General features: G+C 43.3%; 1 protein-coding gene across 6 annotated transcripts in view; it reads right to left on the bottom strand.

The window, feature by feature from the left end:
* The window catches only part of KLHL2 (kelch like family member 2), a 334,713-nt gene that overhangs the window by 50,354 nt on the left and 259,977 nt on the right, over nucleotides 1–24,382 (bottom strand). For all 6 annotated transcript variants that reach the window (XM_029571086.1, XM_029571005.1, XM_029571313.1 and 3 more), the window contains one exon: nucleotides 8,326–8,475. In XM_029571086.1, coding sequence (XP_029426946.1) covers nucleotides 8,326–8,475 — 150 coding nt within the window. The remainder of the gene's footprint in view (nucleotides 1–8,325; nucleotides 8,476–24,382) is intronic.

Raw genomic sequence — 24,382 nt, 5'->3', positions numbered from 1 at the left:
AGTGCCCAAAAACTAAGTCTATCCCATTTTACTGTTGCTAGTAATAGCAGTGTCTATTTTGTAAGTCAACTTAATTAATAGCAGGTAATGGACTTCTCCTCCAAGAACTTATCTAATCCTTTTCTAAACCCAGCTACACTAACTGCACTAACCACATCCCCTGGCAACAAATTCCAGAGTTTAATTGTGCATGGAGTGAAAAAGAACTTTCTCCGATTAGTTTTAAATGTGCCACATGCTAACTTCATGGAGTGCCCCCTAGTCCTTCTATTATCCAAAAGAGTAAATAACCGATTCACATTTACCCGTTCTAGACCTCTCATGATTTTAAACACTTCTATCATATCCCCCTTCAGCCATCTTTTCTCCAAGCTGAAAAGTCCTAACCTCTTTAGTCTTTCCTCATAGGGGAGCTATTCCATTCCCTTTATCATTTTGGTTGCCCTTCTCTGTACCTTTTCCATTGCAACTATATCTTTTTTGAGATACGGCGAACAAAATTGTACACAGTATTCAAGGTGTGGTCTCACCATGGAGCGATACAGAGGCATTACGACATTTTCCGTTTTATTCACCATTCCCTTTCTAATAATTCCAAATATAATGTTTGCTTTTTTGACTGCCGCACAACACTGAACCAACGATTTCAATGTGTTATCTACTATGACGCCTAGATCTCTTTCTTGGGTGGTAGCTCCTAATATGGAACCTAACATTATGTAACTATATAGCATGGGTAATTTTTCCCTATTTGCATTCACATTAAATTTCATCTGCCATTTGGATGCCCAAGTTTCCATTCTCACAAGGTCTTCCTGAAATTTATCACAATCTGCTTGTGATTTAACTACTCTGAATAATTTTGTATCATCTGCAAATTTGATTATCTCACTTGTATTTCTTTCCAGATCATTTATAAATATATTGAAAAGTATGGGTCCCAATACAGATCCCTGAGGCTCTCCACTGCCCACACCCTTCCACTGAGAAAATTGTCCATTTAATCCTACTGTTTCCTGTCTTTTAGCCAGTTTGTAATCCATGAAAGGACATCACCACCTATCCCATGACTTTTTACTTTTCCTAGAAGCCTCTCATGAGGAACTTTGTCAAATGCCTTCTGAAAATCCAAATACACTACATCTACCGGTTCACCTTTATCTACATGTTTATTAACTTCTTCAAAAAAGTGAAGCAGATTTGTGAGGCAAGACTTGCCTTGGGTAAAGTCATGCTGACTTTGTTTCATTAAACCATGTCTTTCTATATGTTCTGTGATTTTGATGTTTAGAACACTTTCCACTATTTTTCCTGGCACTGAAGTCAGGCTAACCGGTCTGTAGTTTCCCGGATCACCCCTGGAGCCCTTTTTATATATTGGGGTTACATTAGCTATCTTCCAGTCTTCAGGTACAATGGATGATTTTAATGATAGGTTACAAATTTTTACTAATAGGTCTGAAATTTCATTTTTTAGTTCCTTCAGAACTCTGGGGTGTATACCATCCAGTCCAGGTGATTTACTACTCTTCAGTTTGTCAATCAGGTCTACCACATCTTCTAGGTTCACCGTGATTTGATTCAGTCAATCTGAATCATTACCCAAGCAAACCTTCTCCGGTATGGGTACCTAGCCAACATCCTCTTCAGAAACACCGAAGCAAAGAAATCATTTAATCTTTCCGCGATGGCCTTATCTTTTCTAAGTGCCCCTTTAACTCCTCGATCATCTAACGGTCCAACTGACTCCCTCACAGGCTTTCTGCTTCGGATATATTTAAGAAAGATTTTACTGTGAGATTTTGACTCTTCGGCCAACTTCTTTTCAAATTCTCTCTTAGCCTGTCTTATCAATGTCTTACATTTAACTTGCCAACGCTTATGCATTATCCTATTTTCTTCTGTTGGATCCTTCTTCCAATTTTTGAATGAAGATCCTTTGGCTAAAATAGCTTCTTTCACCTCCCCTTTTAACCATGCTGGTAATTGTTTTGCCTTCTTTCCACCTTTTTTTAATGTGTGGAATACATCTGGACTGTGCTTCTAGGGTGGTATTTTTTATTTTTTTATTTATTTTTTTAACAATGACCACGCCTCTTGCACACATTTTACATTTGTAGCTTCTCCTTTCAGTTTTTTTCTAACAATTTTTCTTATTTTATCAAAGTTTCCCTTTTGAAAGTTTAGCATGAGCCGTGGATTTGCACACCGTCCCCCTTCCAGTCATTAATTCAAATTTAATCATATTATGATCACTATTGCCAAGCGGCCCCACCACTATTACCTCTCTCACCAAATCCTGTTCTCCACCGAGAATTAGATCTAAAATTCTCCCTCTTTTGTCGGTTTCCTGAACCAATTGCTCCATAAAAATGTCATTTATTCCATCCAGGAACTTTAGATCTCTAGCATGTACCAATGATACAATTACCCAGTCAATATTGGGGTAATTGAAATCTCAAGCTGGGTGGCAAAATCTAAGGGAAGTAATAGAGCAGTGGGCAAAAGAGCAACTAATATTTTTGTTAGGAAAGTAAATAAAGGAAAATGGAAAACCAAGCCCTATGATTTCTATAGTAACAGCTGAAAAGATAAGGATTAAGTTTAGTGTTAATAAACAATAAGAGACTGCAGAAAAAGGAATACAACTGAGGGGGAGCGGTGACAACTAAAATGATCAGTGGTTGTTGTTCTAAAGCATATGGGTACAGTCTTAAAGATCTAAACATGCATTCCCTAAAGAAAAGGCAGGATGGGGAGATATGATTGAGATAGGAGGCAGGCTTCTTTCAATGGCAAGGAGGCACTAGAAAGAGGGGTAATGGGATGAGGGTGAAAGTGGATAGTCTCAAGAATAATCTTAGGAAATATGCCTTTACAGAGAAGGCTAGAGGATGCATGGAACAGGTTCCCTGTGGAGATGGTGGAGACAAAGATATTATCTGAAATCAATAAAGCATGGGATAAGCACAGAGGATCCCTGAGGGAGTGGTAGAGATTGTAAAGATAAGTAGTTCATGTGGGTGGACAGACTAGGTAAGCCATATGGTCTTTTCCTGCTGTCACATTTTATGTTTCTATTAGAAAATGTTCAAAATAATAATAATAAAACAAACTAACAAGAATGAACTCCAAGAACAGCAACAAATGAATTTTGGAGATTATATCTATCTATATATCTATAGGATATCTATATCCTCAATTAATAACATTATGTACACCAACTTATATATATATATATATATATATATATCTCAATGGAGACAGTGTTTTTGATCTTGATCTTGCAGTAGACAGTTATCTGTACTCCAACTGATATATATATATCAGTTGGAGTACACAATGTTATTACATGAGGATAGATAAGTACAATTTTTGGTACACCTGTATTAGCATGGTGGACATGAAGTTATCTACACGTACACGGAAGTGACAGTAGGCCCCATTTGGTGTGAAAGCATGATCAGAAGTTAGTAATGGCAAAAAAGTGAAGGTGAAGCATGTTATAAAATGGTGAAAGAGGATATTAGAGAGAAAGAACAATTTATGCCGGTACTTCATTATTATAGTACAAGGTCAGCACATAGTTTGTTTGGAAAGTACTTAATATTCTGCCAGAAAAGATAATGGAAACACAGTACTGCTTATATGCATGTGCAATGCTGAAAGCATAAAATAACAAATCACAGGACCCTAGGCAGTTAGACAGCCCTCCCTTCTCCTAGTCCAGTGATGGCTAACCTATGACATGCGTGCCAGAGGTGACACGCCAAGACTTTTTGCTGGCACGCGCAGCGTTTCGTGGACTATCGGGAATTTTTTTTTTTTAATCAGCTGCGCCGAGCCTTTAAAACTAGTTTTTTAGTATCCCCCCACCCTCCGGACCCCTCCACCCCCCCAATGCCCCCGGGTGCAGCGACAGGCAGATAGGCAGGGCCGCGGCCCGAAGAAAAAGATCACGTTTAAACGCGCTGATGCTCCTCATCCTTCCTGCCTGTGCGGCCCCGGAAGCAAACATTGCCGGAGCCACGTGGGCTGGAAGGAGGTGAAGCATCGGCGCATGCAGAAGAGGAGCAGCGCTTGCGTTTACGGGCAGCCGCGAATCCCAAGTCGCAGCAGCCCGAGAAGAAGAAGAAGAGGCCTGGTAGCAGGGCTGCCGCAGAGCCCATCCTGCGACGACCCGCGAAGAGAAGGCCCAGAGGTGAGAGAGAGGCTGAGGGTCTGTAGAGGGTGTGTGTGTGCGTGTATGAGATGAGTTGAGAGATTGTGTGTGAGAGAGAGGACCTGAATGTTTGCAGAGACGGCATGTGCTTGAGCAAGACAGCATGTGGGAGTGAGAGAGAGCCTGTGTGTGTGAGTCAGACAGCATGTGCCAGTGAGAGACTGTGTGTATGAATGATTGTATGAGAGAGAGCATGTGACAGTGAGAGCCTGTGTGTGTGTGAGAGAGAGAAATGCATGTGTGAATGAGAACCTGTGTGTTTGAGGGAAGAAGGAGAGAAAAGAAACAGAAAAAAGACAATATAAAAGGAATTGGCAAAAAAAATAAGAAAGGGAAGGTGGGAAAAAATAAGAAAGGGAAGGTGGGAAAAAAAAGCCTGTGACCAACCAAGTAGAAAATGAAGATCAGACAGCAAAGGTAAAAAAACAAAATAAATTACTTTTTAGTGATTGGCACATGTAATCTTTGGGAATGTGCAAGAATAGCACTTTCTCTATGCGGATCTCACAATGTATGAGATCAGCATGGAGAAAATGGAAGCCCACGGGGCCTGCACAGAGGCGGCAGCAGAATGCTCCTACTGACACTGAAGCCCAATCGGCATCTCCCCAATAGCCATGCGGCAGCAATGACAGTGGCAGCAGAGGAATGAGAGAGGTTCTGAGGTTGCTGGCAAAAAAGAGGGGGGTCTGCCTTTAGTGTGTGCATGTGTATGAATGGGACTCTGCATGGGGGTGAATGTGTGTGAATGCATGGGTGCCTGCCTGGGGGTCTGTGTGTGTGAGAATGAATGTGTGCATGCCTGGAGGATGGAGCGGGAGTGGTGAGTGTGTATGAGAAAATCCAGGGGAGTAAGAGTTTGGGGGGGGGGGGGGGGGGGTGGTGGAGGGGGAGAGAGTGTTTTAATTGAAGATTTAGCCAATGAAATTCAGCAACAAAAATGTCACTAAGCAGGTAAGGTAAATAATTATTTGTTTTTGCTTTATTAATAAATACAGAACATATATTAAAATTATAACTTTTTGTTATTAATATTAGAACTACAAATATCACAAAATTATGGATTTTCCTAGCAGTAACACACCACCCGAGTTATGCTCGGTTTTTTTTATGAATTTTGACACACTGAGCGCAAAAGGTTGGCCATCACTGTCCTAGTCTGATAGAAAGCAGCCTGAAAACTTCAAGGTCATAAACAGAGAAATACAAAATGCAAGATGGAGGCATGACCTAGTCAGAGAATAAGACCTCCACTTAGATGTAAAAGCAAACTAGCTGGCAATTAGGCAGTTAAAAATCTTGTCCTTGGTGCTCGGTGAGTAGTAGTACTAGAAGCTCTGTTTGCTAAAGGGGAGCCGAGGACTGGAAAACATTTGGCATCAGCCCAGATTTCGTTTATAGATACAGTATACACTGCACACAGGATTTATAGGCCCTATGGATACAAGACTGCTTTTGGGGCACTCACATTCTTATCTATCTTGGTATTAGTTTTATAGTAGTCTTTGCTAGATATATGAATGTTTTTATTTTTATGAAACTAATGATACTAATGCTGATTTTGTTATCATTCTGGGCATCCAGTGGAATATGTTAGGGTTAGAGAATGTGAAAGGCAAGTAATCCCACATGTGAGAGAGAATGATGTACAAAATGGTGAAACAGGAAATACTGATAAGACAAGAAAACTACCATCAGAGTAGTGCTGAGACATGTAATAGTTTTTCTTATCAGTTTGGCTGGCAATACTTCAAGATGAGCTGGGAAACAAAGAAAACTATACAGCGTATGTGCCGACCCTAACCCGAGAGCAGAGTTCTGACCAGATCAGCATGCCCATTTTGACAAAGCAAAGGAATCACCAGTACCATTGCATTCCACCCACAGAGACAATGCTTGCCGAGTCACCGTCTGGAGAGTCACCAGTGGATACTCGTCCAGAAAAGTGACCAATTATTGCTAGGCCATTTGTGTATGTGTAGATATATATATATATACACACACACACATCCCTGATAGTTGGGGAAGATTATTTACTCTGCTCATTGTGCTTGTATAACCTGTTTTTCTGATTTGCTCTAACAATTATTATTATAAGTGACTGATTTGCTTTTATTATTATACTTTGCAAATACACACAAACATTTTACACCAAGTAGCTAGTGCTCATTATTATTATGGGAAAGCTTGTGTTAGCTCTGTGTCTGTGTATTTATGTTCAACTCCTCTAACTCATAAAAAAGCCCCCGTTCAGTTCTACCTGTTACAAGGCTTTTTGTAATTTGTACGGTGATATATACAAGTTCACTTTAATATAGTAATGACGGCAGAAAAGGTCCAAATGGTTCATCCAGTCTGCCCAGCAAGCTTCTTATGCCACACCGTGCAGATTACCCCCATGTTTCTCTGTGCATTTATCCCTATGCCTTATGATACCCATAAAAATTTACTGTTGGAAACATTTTTACTGGGTAATGAGCTTTCTTGAAAATTCAGACAGTGCTGCTTAACATGCTTTGCTTATGGACTGGGCCTTAGAAGCAGTCCTGTGCTTATATCTGCGTTTCAGTACCTCAGACCGTAAAAAGTCAGGGCCTGAGTTGGTTGTTGTCTGAATTCAATTCCTTTTCCACCCCTCCCTTCCCACTACCATCAAAGCCTTTGGTCTGTAACTTGACAAAGATTTGATTTTAGTGTCTTATATGTAAGAATAAAACTTTATTTTTTTTTTTTCCAATCTGCATGATGTAAGCACTAAATTTTGTATTATGGATCTTTTGATGTGTTAAGGATTTATATCCAGGCACCTCTGTATCCCATAAACAGAAATAACTGATAGCATTTCAATCTTACAAAAATCAGCATTATGATTGGGGCTTTTGATTTTCGGTTACAAACAAAAGCCCTTGAAACCCTAGGCCCTAGAAACACATATCACTGTACCACTTATTACAAAAGTAATCATGTAAATATCTCATTATAAAAAGAGTTCAGCAATGTCAATGGAAAAAATATTTTATAAAATACATATCAACAAATCTGCAAGTAGTGTTGTTGACACTATGTATCCACCAAAGGTCTCGGTGCATCTAATTATACCCTTATATTGCAAGACATTACAATGGAACAATGACAACTGTTGCAATGTAGACTGGTACTTGTCTTTTACTCATATCAAAATCCATTTGAAGTAATATATGTTATTGTGGTCCAGCAATTACAGTGTAATAACTGAATAAACAAAAGTTTAGATATTTGATTACCTGTTCCATTATATGATTAAGGGCAATATTATAAAATTGATTCAACCTAAACATGTCTTTAGAGGGGCTGTCGAGATTCAAAAACATGGATAAACACCTATTTTCACTACCCTCCAAATACACCTAATTGCCTGAAAAATAAACACCTAAATTTGTGATTTATAAACACTTAGAATTAGAACCCCTAATATAATACCATGCTTGATAAATATAAGTCCTTGCATCTATATGGGCTTTATGGTGGTTTGAACTAGTGTTTTGATAAGCAATATGAGCATTTGATATGCTGTCATATTTGTATACCATCTTCCTTAGACATAGTCCAACATAAAGCAGTTCACAAAGCATGGAAATAATACAACATAAATAACAATTTACATCATAAATAAGATAGCACAAGTACAAATGCATAAAAAATATAACAATCATTAACAGCCTGGGCCATAGCTCGAATCTACCCCTCTCTCACCGAGGCAATACATTGCCACTTCCCCAACCATTCTTTAATTTAAAAAAAACAAAACAAAAAAACCCCCTTAATACCCACTAACCTATCCTGCATCTCCAAATAATTAACAAAGCCCCCCTACCCCCACCCAGATCGCTCCTGAAAGTTTCCATGCAGAATGTGGGAGCTACTGTATATGAAGAAAGAGAGGCACACACTACCTTATATTAATTTTCACCTGGTTTGTGAACATAAGAAGCATCTTTCACATGATTTACTACCCAATGTCATGATCTGCTAGGGAAGTAACAGTCTTACAACCATTCTGTTCAGCATACCCAGCATATGTATTCAGAAAGGGGGAACTACACACTTGAAAACATGGCTCTTACTTTTGGAAGGCTTACAGGTGTCCTCTGTCTAGTTCGTTTGCTTTTCATTAAAGTCCTCTGGTCATTTGGAAGCAAGTGATACTTCATAGCTTCAATGAGGTAATCTTTGCAGGCACTGCTGTTTTTAACCAGCGTCTCTTCTTCAACCCTCTGCACATAAATACATTTTAAAATACACAAGTCTTAGAATAGTATGCATTGCAAATGTGACAATTAGCCAAAATAATTAAACCTAATGCACACCATTCCTACTGGGTTCAAATAAGAGGGAACCTTTTTTTCTTTTTGGTCTGGGACAGGCTTCTTTCTCATTTTATTTCCAGTTCAACAGGAAGCAGAGCTGGGATCTGGCACTGCAAGCCTTCATTCACAACTAGCATGGGAATTTTCCATTATTGTAACAGACCTACTGTTCTTAGTCTGCTCGTTGCGGCAACCATCTTGAGCATAGGAGCCATATACCAGAGCGTCTTCTGGAACCCATGAGATTGATGACCTTGACTCTTTCTTCCCACCCTTCACAGTGTCCCCAGCCCCAGGGCATGGAAGACCTAGAAAATAAACAGGAACCTTCCACATGAAAGTACAGAGCACCTGACACTAAGCAACCCGGCTGACTAAAGCTGAACACTGCCTCTCTATCTCCAGGCATGGTTACATTTTATATTGTGTATGTTAGACTGATTACCGCCGGGAACAGATGTTTGGCAACTGGATGAGGAATAAGCTTCTATAAATAAATAAAGATACATCCTTGAAGGAATACTTATGCTTTTTTCTCAAAACCTAATTTAGATTATATTTCCTAAATATGAACATAAAAGCATAATTTATTAATTTCCTATCTCAGAAGGCAATCTAGAAAGATGCAAGTACTCTTGCCAGCTTCCAAGTCTCTAATGAGAGTGGAAGAGTGGTTAGAGACTTGGAAGTGGTTAGAGCAGTGGGCTATGAACCAGGAAGAATAGGGTTCAATTCTTGCTGCCGCTCCTTGTGACCTTGGGCAAATCACTTCACCCTCCGCTGCCCCAGGTACTAACCTAGGTTACAAACCCTCGCGGGATAGTAGGAAACACCTTCATGTAATCCTGAAAGGAGGAATATAAATCACAAATAAATTTACCCTTAGTGCTGCATTAGGCCAGGTTCATCTTCCCTTTTTGGACTTAAGCATGGGATGTTTTAGCTCTGTCAGCCCTGGACAAGAGATTTATTTATTTATTTGGAGTTTTTTTTTTTATATACCGAGGTTTAGCAATTAGCCTTCACCCCAGTTTACAGTAAAACAAAACTAGTTCTACATTCTGCGTCTCAAGAATTGTATCATAAAACCTCAATCCCCTCCAAAATGGAACAGTTGTATGCTGGTGAAATCAATTATTTGTTTACAAGCATCCTAATGCAGATAAACTAATGCAGCCATTTTCCATTAATACTATAATTTGACTTGAAACAGTTTGAAGCTTGGCTGCTAACATTCACTTTCATATTTGAGAAACACATATTATAATGTTTTCTCTCTTAAAAAGCTTTTATAGCAAGGGTTATCAGCCCAGTTATTGGGATACACCCACCCAGTCAGGTTTTTCAGGATATCCGCAATGATTGTGCATGGGAGAAATTTGCATGCACCTCCTCCATTGTATGCAATTATATCTCATGCATATCCATTGTGCATATTCTGAAAACCTGACTGGCTGGGTGAGTCCTGAGGACCGGGTTGAGAAGCCCTGCTTTACAAAATACAGTTTGATAAGCACATACACTTCATAAAGATCAGAGTACTGCAGTTCCCTCAGTTGACTAACATTTTACAAGAAATGTAAACCTTTCTTTTCCTGTGCCCACTTTATCATTAAAAAAAAAAGTAGTTTTTAAATCCAGTCCTCAAATAGTCCCCAAGTATTCTGATTTTCAAGATATCCACAATGAATATTCAACAGATATATCTGCAAGAATGCGGTAAAAAAAAAAGTTCATTTACATATTCTGGTTATCTTCAAAACCAGATCTTTTGGGACTGCCTGAGAACAGATTTTAAAACCACTGCGGTATAGGAAAAAAGTTCTACCTATTGGTATATAAAGGGGTCATGTTGCTACAGAACCACAAAAATTACACTGTTAATAATGTAATTCATTCCTCAAAAATCTTCAGTTGTACTTAAAATCCCTAATATTTATTACTTGTAATTAGCACCTTCAATGAACATACACAGTGCTATGGTATGGAGATTCATGATAAATACCTGAACACACACAAAGTAAACTTTTTGAATGGAAAGGAAGAACAAGGGGTCATGATATGAAACGTGTAGAGACTCAGGAACACTGGGAAAAATTTTTTTTTCCATGGGAAGAGTGGTGCATTCCTGGAATGCCCTTCCAGAATGGGTGGAGGAAGCTAAAATGCTAATGGACTTCAGAAAGATCTGGGGGATAAAGACAGAGGATCTTTACTTGCAAAAAAGAGAACAGCTCGAGGAAGCAGGACCTAGTGGCATCCCAGTTATGGCCCTTACAGCAGTGGTATGACTATAACGGGCTTCCAAATAAGCAGCGAGGTAACCTGAACAGATCAAGAAGCTGCAACCCTATGCTTGCAAGAAGGCATTAGGGTAACTTGCACACAGCAACGGTTACGACCCAAACAAAAGTGGCAAGACTGCATCAGGCTACCAAGAAATCACTGGGATGACCTGTATAAAATGACCGTAACTAAAACTCAAACGTCCATGAGCAGAGGGAGGTTGGACGCTTTGAATAATGGCTTGTTAGTTTTGGTAGTTTGTGAATTATTAGAAAACTTGAAGGGGACCCTAAGAATTGGATTTAGTGCTGATTTTATAAGAATCAGGTGATAACGAGGCCTGAAATGGAGGTGGTATTTTAACAGATTCTGGGAATTCTTTGGACTGATACAGAGGGCAGCAGTAAAAAAAAAAAAAAAAAAAAGAGCTGAAAGTTCAAGTTAAGGACATAGGGGTGGGGAGCTAGTGCTGGGTTGAGTATGGAGGCATACCGTATATGTTCACCTACCCAAAGTGGAAGAATTGCCACTTGGCAGATTGGATGGCCCGACCTGTTCTTTTTCAGCTGTCATTTACTATGTTACTAAGTGTGTAAGTTAATTCCTAATGTCACAACTTCACTTATCTCGGTTTGATGACTTGCACAATGACAGGTAGTGAATGGCTGAAAGAACTGAAGAGCTCCAGGTCCGCAGCTCTGCCTTTCAACAACGCCACACTGTCAAGCTCTAAGCAGAGAATAAGAGTAATTCTTGAAAAAGAAAACCAACAGATTACCTAGGAATAGCTATCAAGGTAATAAGTAGTCCTAAAGGCTTGTATCTTAAAAGGCTTGTATCCCCCTATTGCATTAGGGGGTGGATTAGCGCCTATTTAACCTGCGTCCGACAGCGGGTTAAACAGCGCGCTCGGCTGAGCGCACTGCATTGCATTGGCCCCGCAGGATGTAGAGATCCATTCTACTCCATTTCCACTGCTGTAAAAGGATGAACAAAGCATGAAAAAGAAAAGCTGCTAAACAGGTGTTGGTCCACACAACCATAAACAGCAAATGAATAGTCAAAGCACAAGCATTTCATGGTCGGGAAAGATGAGAATGACGCCCAGGGCGTATTCTAAATGATTAACAGCTGGAAGATATTTCACTTTGGACAGGAGTATATAAATCCCTCCTTTGTTACTGTGTTTGTGTCTCATGCACATAATATTAACAAAAGCTTGAATTTCCATGTCCTCCTCTCTCTTTGTGGGTGGGAGCTCCTCGTTAGGACTGCCACTCATGTGAGCCGTATCATTTCTAAAGCCTGAGAAGTGCCCTTCCACTAGTCTATGAAAGTTTCCTGGTCCTGTAGGAGTTTCTGCTCGTCTGGTTTCTAAGTGTCTCTCCTATTTTACCCATAAGGAGGATAATTTTAAAAGGTTTCTATGTGGCTAAAGCAAAGTTGCTTCCCTAATAACAGCTACTCTCAAAAGTCAGCAGGATACATAGTTCTTACACATGGTTAACACCAGCCGATGATCTCTCTACCCTTCTAAAATTGTTCTACTGAGTATGTGTAGTAGTTTCCGCTTCCGTGGCGAGCATGCAGGATAGCAACTTCTAGGGGAGGCAGGTAAGATTGTGAGGACTATGTATCCAGCTATCCTTGGAGAACACATGTTACAGTTAAGCAACTTCGCTGCTGCTGTAGTTTTCCCTAATGTCCTCCCTTCAGTGACTATATTAAATGTGATTACATTATCCTCACTATTGCCAAGTGGCCCCACTACCATTACCTCTTGCACCAGGTCCTGTGTTGCAGCAATGATTAGATCTAGAATTGTCTGCTCTCTCGATGGTTCTGGGACCAGCTGCTCCATGAATCAGTCATTTATGGCATCAAGAAACTTAACCTCCTTAGCATGTCTTGAGGAGCCATTACCCCAGTCAATAATGGGGTAATTAAAATCTCCTAATACTACTGTGTAGCCTAATTTGTTAAACTTTCCTAATTTCCGTTAGCATTTAACTATCTGTCCTTTCATTCTGGCCTAGCAAACAATAGTATCCCTCTCCCACTACACATGGAATTTCAATCTATACAGATTCCACAGCGCATTTTGTCTCCTGCAGGACTTTTATCCTGTTTGATTCTACACCATCCTTAACAAATAGCACCACATGACCACCAATTTGACCTGGCCTATCATTCTGATATAATTTGTACCCTGGTATCACACAGCCCCATTTGTTATCATCCTTCCACCAGGTCTATGAGATGGCTAATATGTCAGTTCAGTGCTATATATTTCAACTCTCCATTTTAATTTTTTAGACTTCTGGAATTTGCATATAGTCAATTCAACATATGTTTTTTTAGTTATAGGAACATTTTAACTTTCCCATTATGCCAGTATCTTCTGGAGATACCTCAGTATGAACTAGGGATGTGCATTTGTTTTTAAAGTATGCGCAATCCGCAATGGATAGGTCCCTTTTTGTTGCATTTGTGGGTCCGCGAAACGCATGGCAAACCCCCACGAATGCAACATATCATTACCAAATGTGTTGTGCGTCTTAAGGAGCAAATTTAAAAAAAAACTAACTAAAACCCCCACCCTTCTGATCTCCCCAAGACTTGCCAAAAGTCCCTGGTGGTTCAGCGGGGGTCCTGGAGCGATCTCCTGCACTCAGGCCGTCGGATGCCCAGTATTCAAAATGGTGCCGATAGCCTTTGACCTTACTACGTCACAGGGGCTACCGGTGCCATTGGTCGGCCCCGTCACATGGTAGGAGCACAAGATGGCGCCAGCCGTCCATTGCTCCTACCATGTGACAGGGGCCGACCAATGGCACTGGTAGCCCCTGTGATATAGTAAGGGCAAAGGCTATCGGCGCCATTTTGAGTACTGGCAGCTGACGGCCCGAGTGCAGGAGATCGCTCCAGGACCCCCGCTGGACCACCAGGGACTTTTGGCAAGTCTTGGGGGGGGTCAGGAGGGTGGGGGGTTATAGTTCATTTAATTTAAAGGGTTGGGATTGAGTTTTTTTTTGTTTTTCCAACTTTAATGGAAAACGAATACCGAATGCAACTAATGGACAAATTGGGTTCCCCCTATGAAACGGATGCATCGGATTTGGGTCCTGGCGAAATGAATACCGAATAGCAACACATTTTTTCCATCTGCACATCCCTAGTATGAACTATGCACTTCTGAGCAACTGTTTGTTTTCCTCCATGATCAAAGTTTAAAAGCTGCTCTGCCTCCTTTTTGGTTCCAGTCTGGTTAAGGTGAAGCTCATCCTTTTGGAAAAGGCTCCCCCTTCCCCAAAATGCTGTCCAGTTCCTATCAAATCTGAAGCCTTCTTCCTTGCACCATCACCTTATTCATGCATTGAGACTACAGAGCTCTGCTTGCCACTGATCCCTGCATGTAGAATTGGGAGCATTTCCGAAAATGCTACCCATGTGGTTCTAGATTTCAACTTTCTACCAAAGAGGTTAATTTTAAGACTTGCACGCAGACGCATTTGTGTGCACATGGACGTGCCGATTTTATAACCTATGCGCATATAAGCGTGTACACATGCACATTATAAAATTGGCAATATACACATACATCTGCACATGATTTTATATTGATGCATGCATCTGCATGCATATGGCGACTAAAACGTGCAAGTGTGGGGAATTTTAGTAGCTACGCATGCCGATTCAATTACCTGTTTCCCCAGTTTGTTTCCAGTTCAGCTCAGTAAAGGAGAGAACTTCCTAAACCCCCTGCTAGTTTTCTTTTGTTACACGACTTACATGCAATTCGTAGCAGAAGTAAAGTTACGCAGTAGGGGACCTCGGTGCGCGCTTGTGCATGTAAACACTTGCGATCAGACTTCATGGTGTAGTTCTGGCCCACCCATGTCCTACCCAGACCACGCCAATGCCCCACCCCTTTTGGTGTGGAAAAAGTTTTATGCACGTACTCGGGCTGGTTTAAAATACATGCGGCGCCCCCATCAGGCTGAGTCACGCACATCTCCCAGCTGACATGCATAGGGCTTTTAAAATCGATCAGTAAGAGCCTAAATTTGGCTTCCAGAATCCTCTCTCACAATCCTATGTTGCTGGTTCCACAAGTACCATGATAGCTGGCTCTTCCCCAGAACTCTAAAATCTTATCAAGATGATGCGCAAGATCCGCCGCCTTCACATCAGGCAAGTTACCAAACAATCCTCATGCACATCAGCCACTCTGCTATCTACATTCCTAATGGCTAAATCACCAACTGCAATGGTCATCCTAACCCCTTCACTCCTGGGCACACAACTCTGGAGACTCATCCTTGGTGCAAGATGATATTGCATTATCATTGGGAGAGTAGATCCTAATTAGAGGATTATTTCCTACCATACCAGGGAAGCAGCGAAAGCCCCACCAATCTCTCTTCCAAATTTTAAAACAAAAGGGAGAGAGGGGGGGGAGAGACACACATGAACTTGCCACAATGGACAGTTCCCTCTAGGTACAAGTGCAGGAAAATGGAGAAGTCTATATGATACAGACAGCCGGCTCGGTTAGTTACCTCGGCTGACAAAATCCTCCACTGTTACTACTCCCAACACTCAGAACCAGTCACTTCTAATGCTCATTGCATGCTCTTCCTGTCTCATTCAGCCTGGGGACAAGTCAGAGACTAGAAAAACTCAAAGGGGAAAGCACATGAGAGGAAAGATGAGGAAGTTGCTGTGTGTGCCAAACAAAGCAAGGCTCAGTTATCCATGTCATGAATACTACTCATTAATTACCACACTAAAGGGCTCATGCTGCAGCTAGGAAGAGTAGTGTTCACGCTCTTAGAAAGAAGTTCCTGCATGTTTAAAGAGCTACTGGTGATGTCTCTTGTTGCTGCAAAGTGCTGAGCACAGCCCAGTTACTGGTCTGGATTTGTCCACGAGGTAGTGGTGACTTTTCTGTGGAATCAACTGATTTAGGTCTGAAGGAAAGCTGGTTGGGAAAAAGAAAATTGGTTCTTACCTGCTAATTTTTGTTCCTATAGTACCACGGATCAATCCAGAGAAGTGGGTTGTGTATCCCTACCAGCAGGTGGAGTCAGAGAACAATTAGAACTTTGGGCACTGCTACATAACGAGAGTGCCACCTGCAGTCTCTCAGTATTGACCTGTACCCAAGCCAAACAACCAAAACTAACGGGCGAAGGGGTGACCAAAAACCACTGCCCCCCACTTCGCCCCAAGGAAACAACATGAGTAAATAAACCGTTAGAAAAAAACTGCTCCAACAATTGTAATCTGGAAAAAAGGAGCTCTAAGAAAAATTAGGCAAATTGTAGCCAACACAGTCTTTCGGTAACTGAAGTAAGTGGTGGTCCTCTGGACTGATCCTTGGTACTAGAGGAACGAAAATTATCAGGTAAGAACCAATTTTCTTTTCCCTATACGTACAAGGATCAGTCCAGAGAAGTGGGATGTACCCAAGCCACCCTACACTGGGCAGGAACCTGAAAGACCCATGTGTAGAACACTTGCACCGAAGGACGCCTCATCAGAGGCCTTAACATCCAAGCGATAATGCTTGGTAAATGTGTGCAAAGAGGACCACACCACTGCCCGGCAGATCTCCTGAGGTGATAGCAACTGACACTCCGCCCAGGAAGTAGCCTGAGCCTTGGTGGAATGAGCTCGGAGACCCAAAGGCACTTGGCAGCCGCGGACCAAGTATGCTGAAGTAATAGTCTCTTTAATCCATCGAGAAATGGTCGCTTTAGATGCCTTGTCCCTTTTCTTTGCACCCTCAAAAAGAATGAACAAATGATCGGAGCTTCTGAAGTCATTGGTAACCTTTAGATAACGCAATAAGACCAGACACACATCCAAAAGAAGAAGATCCTTGTCCTGAAGCGACCCCCTGGAACCCTGGAAGCTCCACTGTCTGATTAACATGAAAGGCCAAAACCACATTAGGAACAAAGGAAAGAACAGTGCGTAACGTCACCCTATCATCGTGAATCCGCAAAAAAGGGTCACGGCATGACAGGGCCTGTAATTCAGAAATCCAACGCGTCGAGCAAATGGCCAAGAACACCATCTTCAAGGTTAGATCTTTCAGGGAAGCGGTGTGTAGAGGTTCGAAAGGAGCACTACAGAGCACACGCAATACAAGATTTAAACTCCAATCTGGACACACCGCACGGACGGGAGGTCGTAAATGTTTGATCCCCTTCAGAAATCCAACAATGTCAGGGTGTGCTGCAAGCGAACCACCAGCAAACTTTCCCCACAAGGCTCCCAAGGCCACTACCTGGACCCGAAGAGAATTGAACACCAAGCCCTTCTTGAGCCCCTGTTGCAGAAAATCCAGTACCAGAGAGACCTCAACCCTTAAAGGATTGCAAGAGCGCTGATGACACCAGGTCTCAAAGAGCCTCCATACCCTCAGATAGGCCAGGGAAGTGGAAGGACGTCTTGCTTGCCATAGAGTGGAAATAACTTGTTCAGAATAACCACTCAATCGTAAACGTCGCCTCTCAAAAGCCAAGCCACGAGAGAGAAGCGATCCTCCCGATTCGAAAAGATGGGACCTTGAAGAAGTAGATGCAGTAGATAAGCCAGCTGCAAAGGACCCTCTAGGGTCAAGCGAATCAAATCCACGAACCATGGGTGGCGTGGCCACTCTGGAGCCACTAGCACATCCTTCCGGGGTGGAGTTCTATGCGACAGAGAAGCCGACCGATGAGAGGCCAGGGGGAAAGGCATACAACAGAATCCCCGTCGGCCAGGGGCACACCAGAGCGTTGAGACCGACTGAGCCTTGTTCTTTTTGACGGCTGAAGAAGCGTTCTGTCTTCGCATTCTCCCGCGTTGCCATCAGATCCAACTGTGGGACCCCCCCATCTGGCACAAATGCGGTTCCATGCTTTGGAAGACAGTTCCCACTCTCCCGGGTTGAGTTGTCGCCTGCATCCACCTTCGGAATTTTCAGAAGATCCAAGACATCTGTTGAAAGAGGATAGAGCTTGGCCATAGCTCTGCCCACCTTGAGCCCCACGTCTGGTGCGTCCCACTCGCGGGTCACCACTTGCGAACCTTTTTAGGCAGTGGAAAGGATGAAGTGGGCCCCCGTATTCTGTCAAGAACCGGATTAACCTCATCACTATCTGATTCTTCCTGAGAGATCTTAAGCTCCAGAACTTCCAACACCTGGGGAATAAGGGGTCATAGTTCCTCCCGCTTAAAAAGGCAGACCATGCTGGGATCATCCCCTTCTGTGGGTGGCAAATCATCATCATCTGCAGCATCTTGATCAGGGTCCCCAAGCTCAGGAACCGGATACGGAACTCCGGAGGGTGGGGGAGGGGTCTGCGGCCCCTGGGCCCATCACTTCCCCCGTGGGCCTGCTGTTCCTTGAGTCGACCCTTCTTGAACGGCGGCTCGGAAAGACCCACTAACTGAATTTGCCTCCTGAAGCCCGCCTGCTTTCTGGCCAGGAAAGCCTGGTGCATTAACAAGACAAACTCCGGCGAAAACCCCTCCGGGTCTCCTTCTGCTGGAATGGGATCCTGAGGAGCCGGTTCACCCAGTCCCCCAGCGCTGTCCGCCGCCACAAGGGCTAAGACTGGAGGGGAACCCTCCTCCCTTGAGCTTCGGCATGAAGACCCCCCCCGTCCCGGGAGAAGGGCTCAGGGCCCGACGAACTCTCCATCCCTGGGAGGGGAAAAACAAAACTAAATTCTGCCTTCGTCCCCACACGCCTGACAGAGTGCGGAGAGAAAGCGAGGGCTCCTTGAAAAAAACATGCAGCCACACGGCCCAGGAGCTGAGGGGAGGAACGGAAAAAAAAGAAAAAAATGCCGACAGGTCCATTGCAATGGGTCGTGCTGCCGAGCACGGTGAGCCGCGCCAAAAACTGGCTGGCGAAGAAAACACTTACCCCGTCCCTTCAGAGCAACCCGGAGCCCCGGGAGTAGAGGGAAAGGGGGCCGAAGGGCTGCCAAACACTCCGGAGTGCCTGCAAGGCTGGCTGTCCCAACCCGACTCCTTACCTCAGCTCGAAACCACAGAGGAAGTCTCGCTCAGTTTTACTTTTTTTTAAAAATTTTTTAAAAACTTTACTGAGTCCTGTAGAGCAGAGAGGGTTGAAGGAGCAACTTTAGGGGAGCAGCCACGGAGGTGAGTAACCAGGAGCCCCTGGTCTTCACACCCCGAGTGGTGACAGACGAAACCCAGACGGCGGTAACCAACCCCCCAGACGTCCGGCTTCGACTGAGGGATGGCCCACGAAGGTGCCTAACACCTCAGGAAGCAATCCTGAAGAAAAAAAACCCGGAGGAAAAAAATCTAACTAAACTGAAAAATTAACTAAGCCTGCAGGTGCCTGTCTTCCACTGCTGGAGTCAGAGGAAAAACTGAGGGACTGCAGGTGGCACTCTCGTTAAGTAGCAGTGCCCAAAGTTCTACTTGTTCTCTGACTCCACCTGCTGGTAGGGATACACAACCCACTTCTCTGGACTGATCCTTGTACGTATAGGGAACACTGAATTATACCCACATTTTGCTTAGGTAAAAACACCACGAGAGCAGAGACCTGGAAAACATCTACCCTACCTGTGCTGCAGCTGTTTTGAGTCCGGGGGGTGAGTTTGCTGCCTTCCCCGACGGTGAACTCCGGCTGCTGGGAGAGTGACGTCAAAGGGCGGACCCGAGGTGGAACCCGGAAGTGGCCTATAAGAACGCTGACTTAATCCTCCTTTTTTGAGAGCAGAGACCTGGAAAACATCTACCCTACCTGTGCTGCAGCTGTTTTGAGTCCGGGGGGTGAGTTTGCTGCCTTCCCCGACGGTGAACTCCGGCTGCTGGGAGAGTGACGTCAAAGGGCGGACCCGAGGTGGAACCCGGAAGTGGCCTATAAGAACGCTGACTTAATCCTCCTTTTTTGAGAGCAGAGACCTGGAAAACATCTACCCTACCTGTGCTGCAGCTGTTTTGAGTCCGGGGGGTGAGTTTGCTGCCTTCCCTGACGGTGAACTCCGGCTGCTGGGAGAGTGACGTCAAAGGGCGGACCCGAGGTGGAACCCGGAAGTGGCCTATAAGAACGCTGACTTAATCCTCCTTTTTTGAGAGCAGAGACCTGGAAAACATCTACCCTACCTGTGCTGCAGCTGTTTTGAGTCCGGGGGGTGAGTTTGCTGCCTTCCCCGACGGTGAACTCCGGCTGCTGGGAGAGTGACGTCAAAGGGCGGACCCGAGGTGGAACCCGGAAGGGGCCTATAAGAACGCTGACTTAATCCTCCTTTTTTGAGAGCAGAGACCTGGAAAACATCTACCCTACCTGTGCTGCAGCTGTTTTGAGTCCGGGGGGTGAGTTTGCTGCCTTCCCCGATGGTGAACTCCGGCTGCTGGGAGAGTGACGTCAAAGGGCGGACCCGAGGTGGAACCCGGAAGGGGCCTATAAGATCTGGCAAGCCGCGGCGCGCAGCTGCCGCCGGCGCGCTGCTTAAGCCGCGCGCGCGTAAGGGGCGCACGCCGGAAAGGCTTTGCCGGGCTTCGCCGGGAATCGCCTAAATCGCCTGGACTTTAAGTAAGAAAATTTTTTCCTGAACTCTCTCATATATAAAAGTTATCTTATAGAAAGTTATGTTGTTTTTTACATGATAACATCCTCTGTGTTTAGTGGCATAGATTACATAAAGAGACCTAAAATAGGGATATTCTTGCAATTTGGGGTTGAATTTTCGTAAATATGCCTCCCAAAAGAAAGGGGAGGGTGAGGATATTTCCAGCCCTTCCTCTACCGTCACCCATACAACAAGAGATAACTCTTTTTTTGGCCTCCCCTGTATTAAAAAGTAGAGGCAACAATGAGTCTGATGTGCTGGTTGTTCAGGGAGAGCAGCCTAGCCTGGCAGAGGAGGCCTCTTTGAGCCCAAATTTGGGGCTTCCACCAGCCCGGAGGACCAGTGAGGAGTATTTAGAAGGGTCCTCCTCAAATAACATCACCTATGACTCTAGTGTGGGAAATATTTCAACCCACCAACTAGAATCAAGAGGAGATGATGCCCTCAATACTAATAAGCTGCCCCTAGTGGAGGGAATAGTAGAGCTAGGGGAATCTAGCTCTACAGATATAAAAGATCGTTCAGCAAAAATAACATCATCTATACCACTGGTTAAACCGGAGGTGGTAACATTGGACACGCTTTGGGTGATGATGGCGGGTATGCTTTCGAATATGAAAAGTTTAGAAGAAAAAGTAGAGTCTCTAAGTTCTGGTAGTCAAAGAGATTATTTACACACACAAAAACAAATTAAAGACTCTGCTGAAAGAATCAAAAATTTAGAAGAAAATCAGAAGAAGATTCAGGAGTTTAATACCCTTGTGGTTAAAGATAGGGACATACTAACAAGGCGAATGGAGTCACTGGAGAATAATGCCAAGCGCAGTAATTTAAGATTTCTTAACTTCCCCAGGCTTGTAGGGGAAGCTCCATTAATTACCGTAAAAAAATTTCTGATAGAAGCACTCGGATACACTCTTAGTGACTCTCCAGTAGTACAAAATTGTTACTTCCTACCAAAACCAAGGCAAGTTGATAATAGAGCTGAGATGTTTCAAGGGAATCTAACAAATTTTTTAGAAGATTCTTCAGCACAAATTATTGAACTGGGGACTTTGTTGGTTACGTTCTCTTCATTGGAAGAGATAAATTTAATTATGAAAAAGTATTTCAATAAATACCCCATAAAATTTCTAGAAAGTGCAGTAAAAATTTATCCAGACTTAGCTGTGTCTACTCAGGTTAGACGGAAAGCTTTTCTAACGTTCCGTCAAGAAGTTATTTCTAAGGGATATACATTTACTTTACGCTTTCCATGTAAATGTGTAATTAAAAAACAGGAAGACCTATATATCTTCTTTATACCTGAACAATTAAAAAATTTCTTGGCTCAGGAGCAGATCCCAACGTCGTCCCCTGTGACCAATTAAGGTAAACAACAGACAGATATATATACAGGTTTATGTATTATGGTTAATTACATTTTTAAGGAAACTCCCCTTTGGAATTTTTGTTCACTAAACATTGCTCTCCATGTTGTTTGATATGATTAGTGGTATAGATGAAATGACATTGAAATGTTTAAAAATAATTGTATAATTATTTCTATGTTCTATCTACGTCTTTTCTTGTATGCAAACGTGATAAGTTTGTATTTATGGAAAATCATAAATAAAGAAATAAAAAAAAAAAAAAAACAAAAAAAAAACAAAACAAAACAAAACAAAACACCACTAACCAGTCTTGCCATGCTTTCAACTCAAAGTTGCCCCCCCGGTTTTTGGTGGCAGTTTATGGGTAGATTCTGCAGAAAGAAAATTTTTTGGCAGATTTTTCAAAATTCTGTAGTAATTTAGCATACTTTTTGTCTAAGGATTTATATTACATGATAGTCAGAGAAAAAAAAATCGATTTTAACTTGAACTTGTTCACATTGTGCTTAAAATATATTTAAACCACATTCAAAATCTGGCATGCCTTACTGCTGTAAAACAGCAGTGTACAGGATAATCAGGCAAAGAAGTAAATCCACTATGGGCCAGGCCAAGTATCACTGGCTCCTCTCCCCTTCACACTGCCCTAAAAACTACTTTTGCAGCAGAAGAGAAAATGCTCTGAACTAGTTATTTATAAATATTTAGGCATTTGTTCAGTTCAGGAATTCTGTAAGAGATATATCCTTGGCTAGTTTTAAAGACTGGGCAAGCAAAGTGCATGCAGCCTACACATCAGCCTACCAACTGGAAGGGAAAACGTCCTTAGAAAAAGGCATGTAAACCAAAAAAACAGAGTGTAACTTTTGCTAGACTCCAAAACTTTGCACTTTCAGGCATGTTCAACCACAATTTTGCACACCTTTTTGCTTGCACAATTCTTTTCAATGGCATTTTTTCCTTTCCAGAATCTTCAGGAAATTAAATCCTTAGGCAAAAGATGTGCTATTTCAAAACATGTGCATGTGAACTGACTTGCAGGTTTTGTGCACTTTTTCCCTCCTACTGTTGTCCAAAACTTCAATCTGGCTTTAAATGCAAAATTAATACAATCTGTGTACACTGCTCATCCTGTAGCAAGCCAGCAGAGTTCATGTGAGCTATGCGTGCTCAGACCAGAGAGGGAAGATGAATACCATTATTGCAGAGAATCCCTACCAGATACAGAGCAGCACTAAGGAATAGTATTGGAGGCAAAACCCCTGCAGTCTTTGGACTTGTGAAGGTACCTGAACTGGCCAGGCATATTGTCTGGGGTGGGGGTTACACACCTCCAGACATGGGAAGGGAAAAGGAAAAAACCAGGGGAAAATAAAGGAGAATATGAAATTTAAAAATAATAATGGAATATAACTAAAATTTTAGTTTATAAATTAAGCAAATTTGGAACAGAAAAAAATAAACTGAACAGTAGAAAAAAGATTGTGGAAAAATGCATACACTTGAGATCACAAAAAGAAGTTAATAGAATAACGTCTGCTTTTAATATATACATAAAACAGTATACTCAAAACACACTTCTAAATATAAATCATCCAAAAACAAAACACACAAAGGAAAAAACAGTATTCACTAAGGGGTAGATTTTCAGAGCCCTGCTCGCCTAAATCCGCCCAAAACCGGGCGGATTTAGGCGAGCAGGGCCCTGCGCGCCGGGAAGCCTATTTTACATAGGCCTCCCGGCGCGCGCAGAGCCCCGGGACTCACGTAAGTCCCGGGGTTCTCGGAGGGGGGCGTGTCGGGGGCGTGTCGGGGGCGGGCCCGGTCGTCGCGGCGTTCCGGGGGCATGTCGGCAGCGTTTTGGGGGCGGGTACGGGGCGTGGCTACGGCCCGGGGGCGTGGCCGCGCCCTCCGTACCCGCCCCCAGGTCGCGGCCCGGCGCGCAGCAGGCCCGCTGGCGCGCGGGGATTTACGTCTCCCTCCGGGAGGCGTAAATCCCCCGACAAAGGTAAGGGGGGGTGTAGATAGGGCCGGGTGGGTGGGTTAGGTAGGGGAAGGGAGGGGAAGGTGAGGGGAGGGCAAAGGAAAGTTCCCTCCGAGGCCGCTCCGATTTCGGCGCGGCCTTGGAGGGAACGGGGGGAGGCAGCGCGGCTCGGCGCGCGCAGGCTATACAAAATCGATAGCCTTGCGCGCGCCGATCCAGGATTTTAGTGGATACGCGCGGCTCCGCGCGTATCTACTAAAATCCAGCGTACTTTTGCTTGAGTCTGATGCGCAAGCAAAAGTAGGCTGATCGCGCTTCTTTTAAAATCTACCCCTAAAAGCAGAGTACAAACCTCTCTTTTAGGATAGTCAACAGCAGCAATGGCAACAGGCTGCAATGACAGTATTGAGATCTCTTTTCTGGCCACAAGAGAGCAGCAGCAATACACAAGTTTGCTTACTATAAACAATGCTTTCCACAGACAGCAGGAAGAATTAGCCATTACACATGGGGTGATGTCATCTGGCAGCACTGAACAGATTCATCTCCCCAAGCTGTAG

The sequence above is a fragment of the Rhinatrema bivittatum genome, chromosome 1 (assembly GCF_901001135.1).
Source record: "Rhinatrema bivittatum chromosome 1, aRhiBiv1.1, whole genome shotgun sequence".
Classification (NCBI taxonomy): Eukaryota; Metazoa; Chordata; class Amphibia; order Gymnophiona; family Rhinatrematidae; genus Rhinatrema; species Rhinatrema bivittatum.
This window is presented reverse-complemented; position numbering and strand designations above follow the sequence as displayed.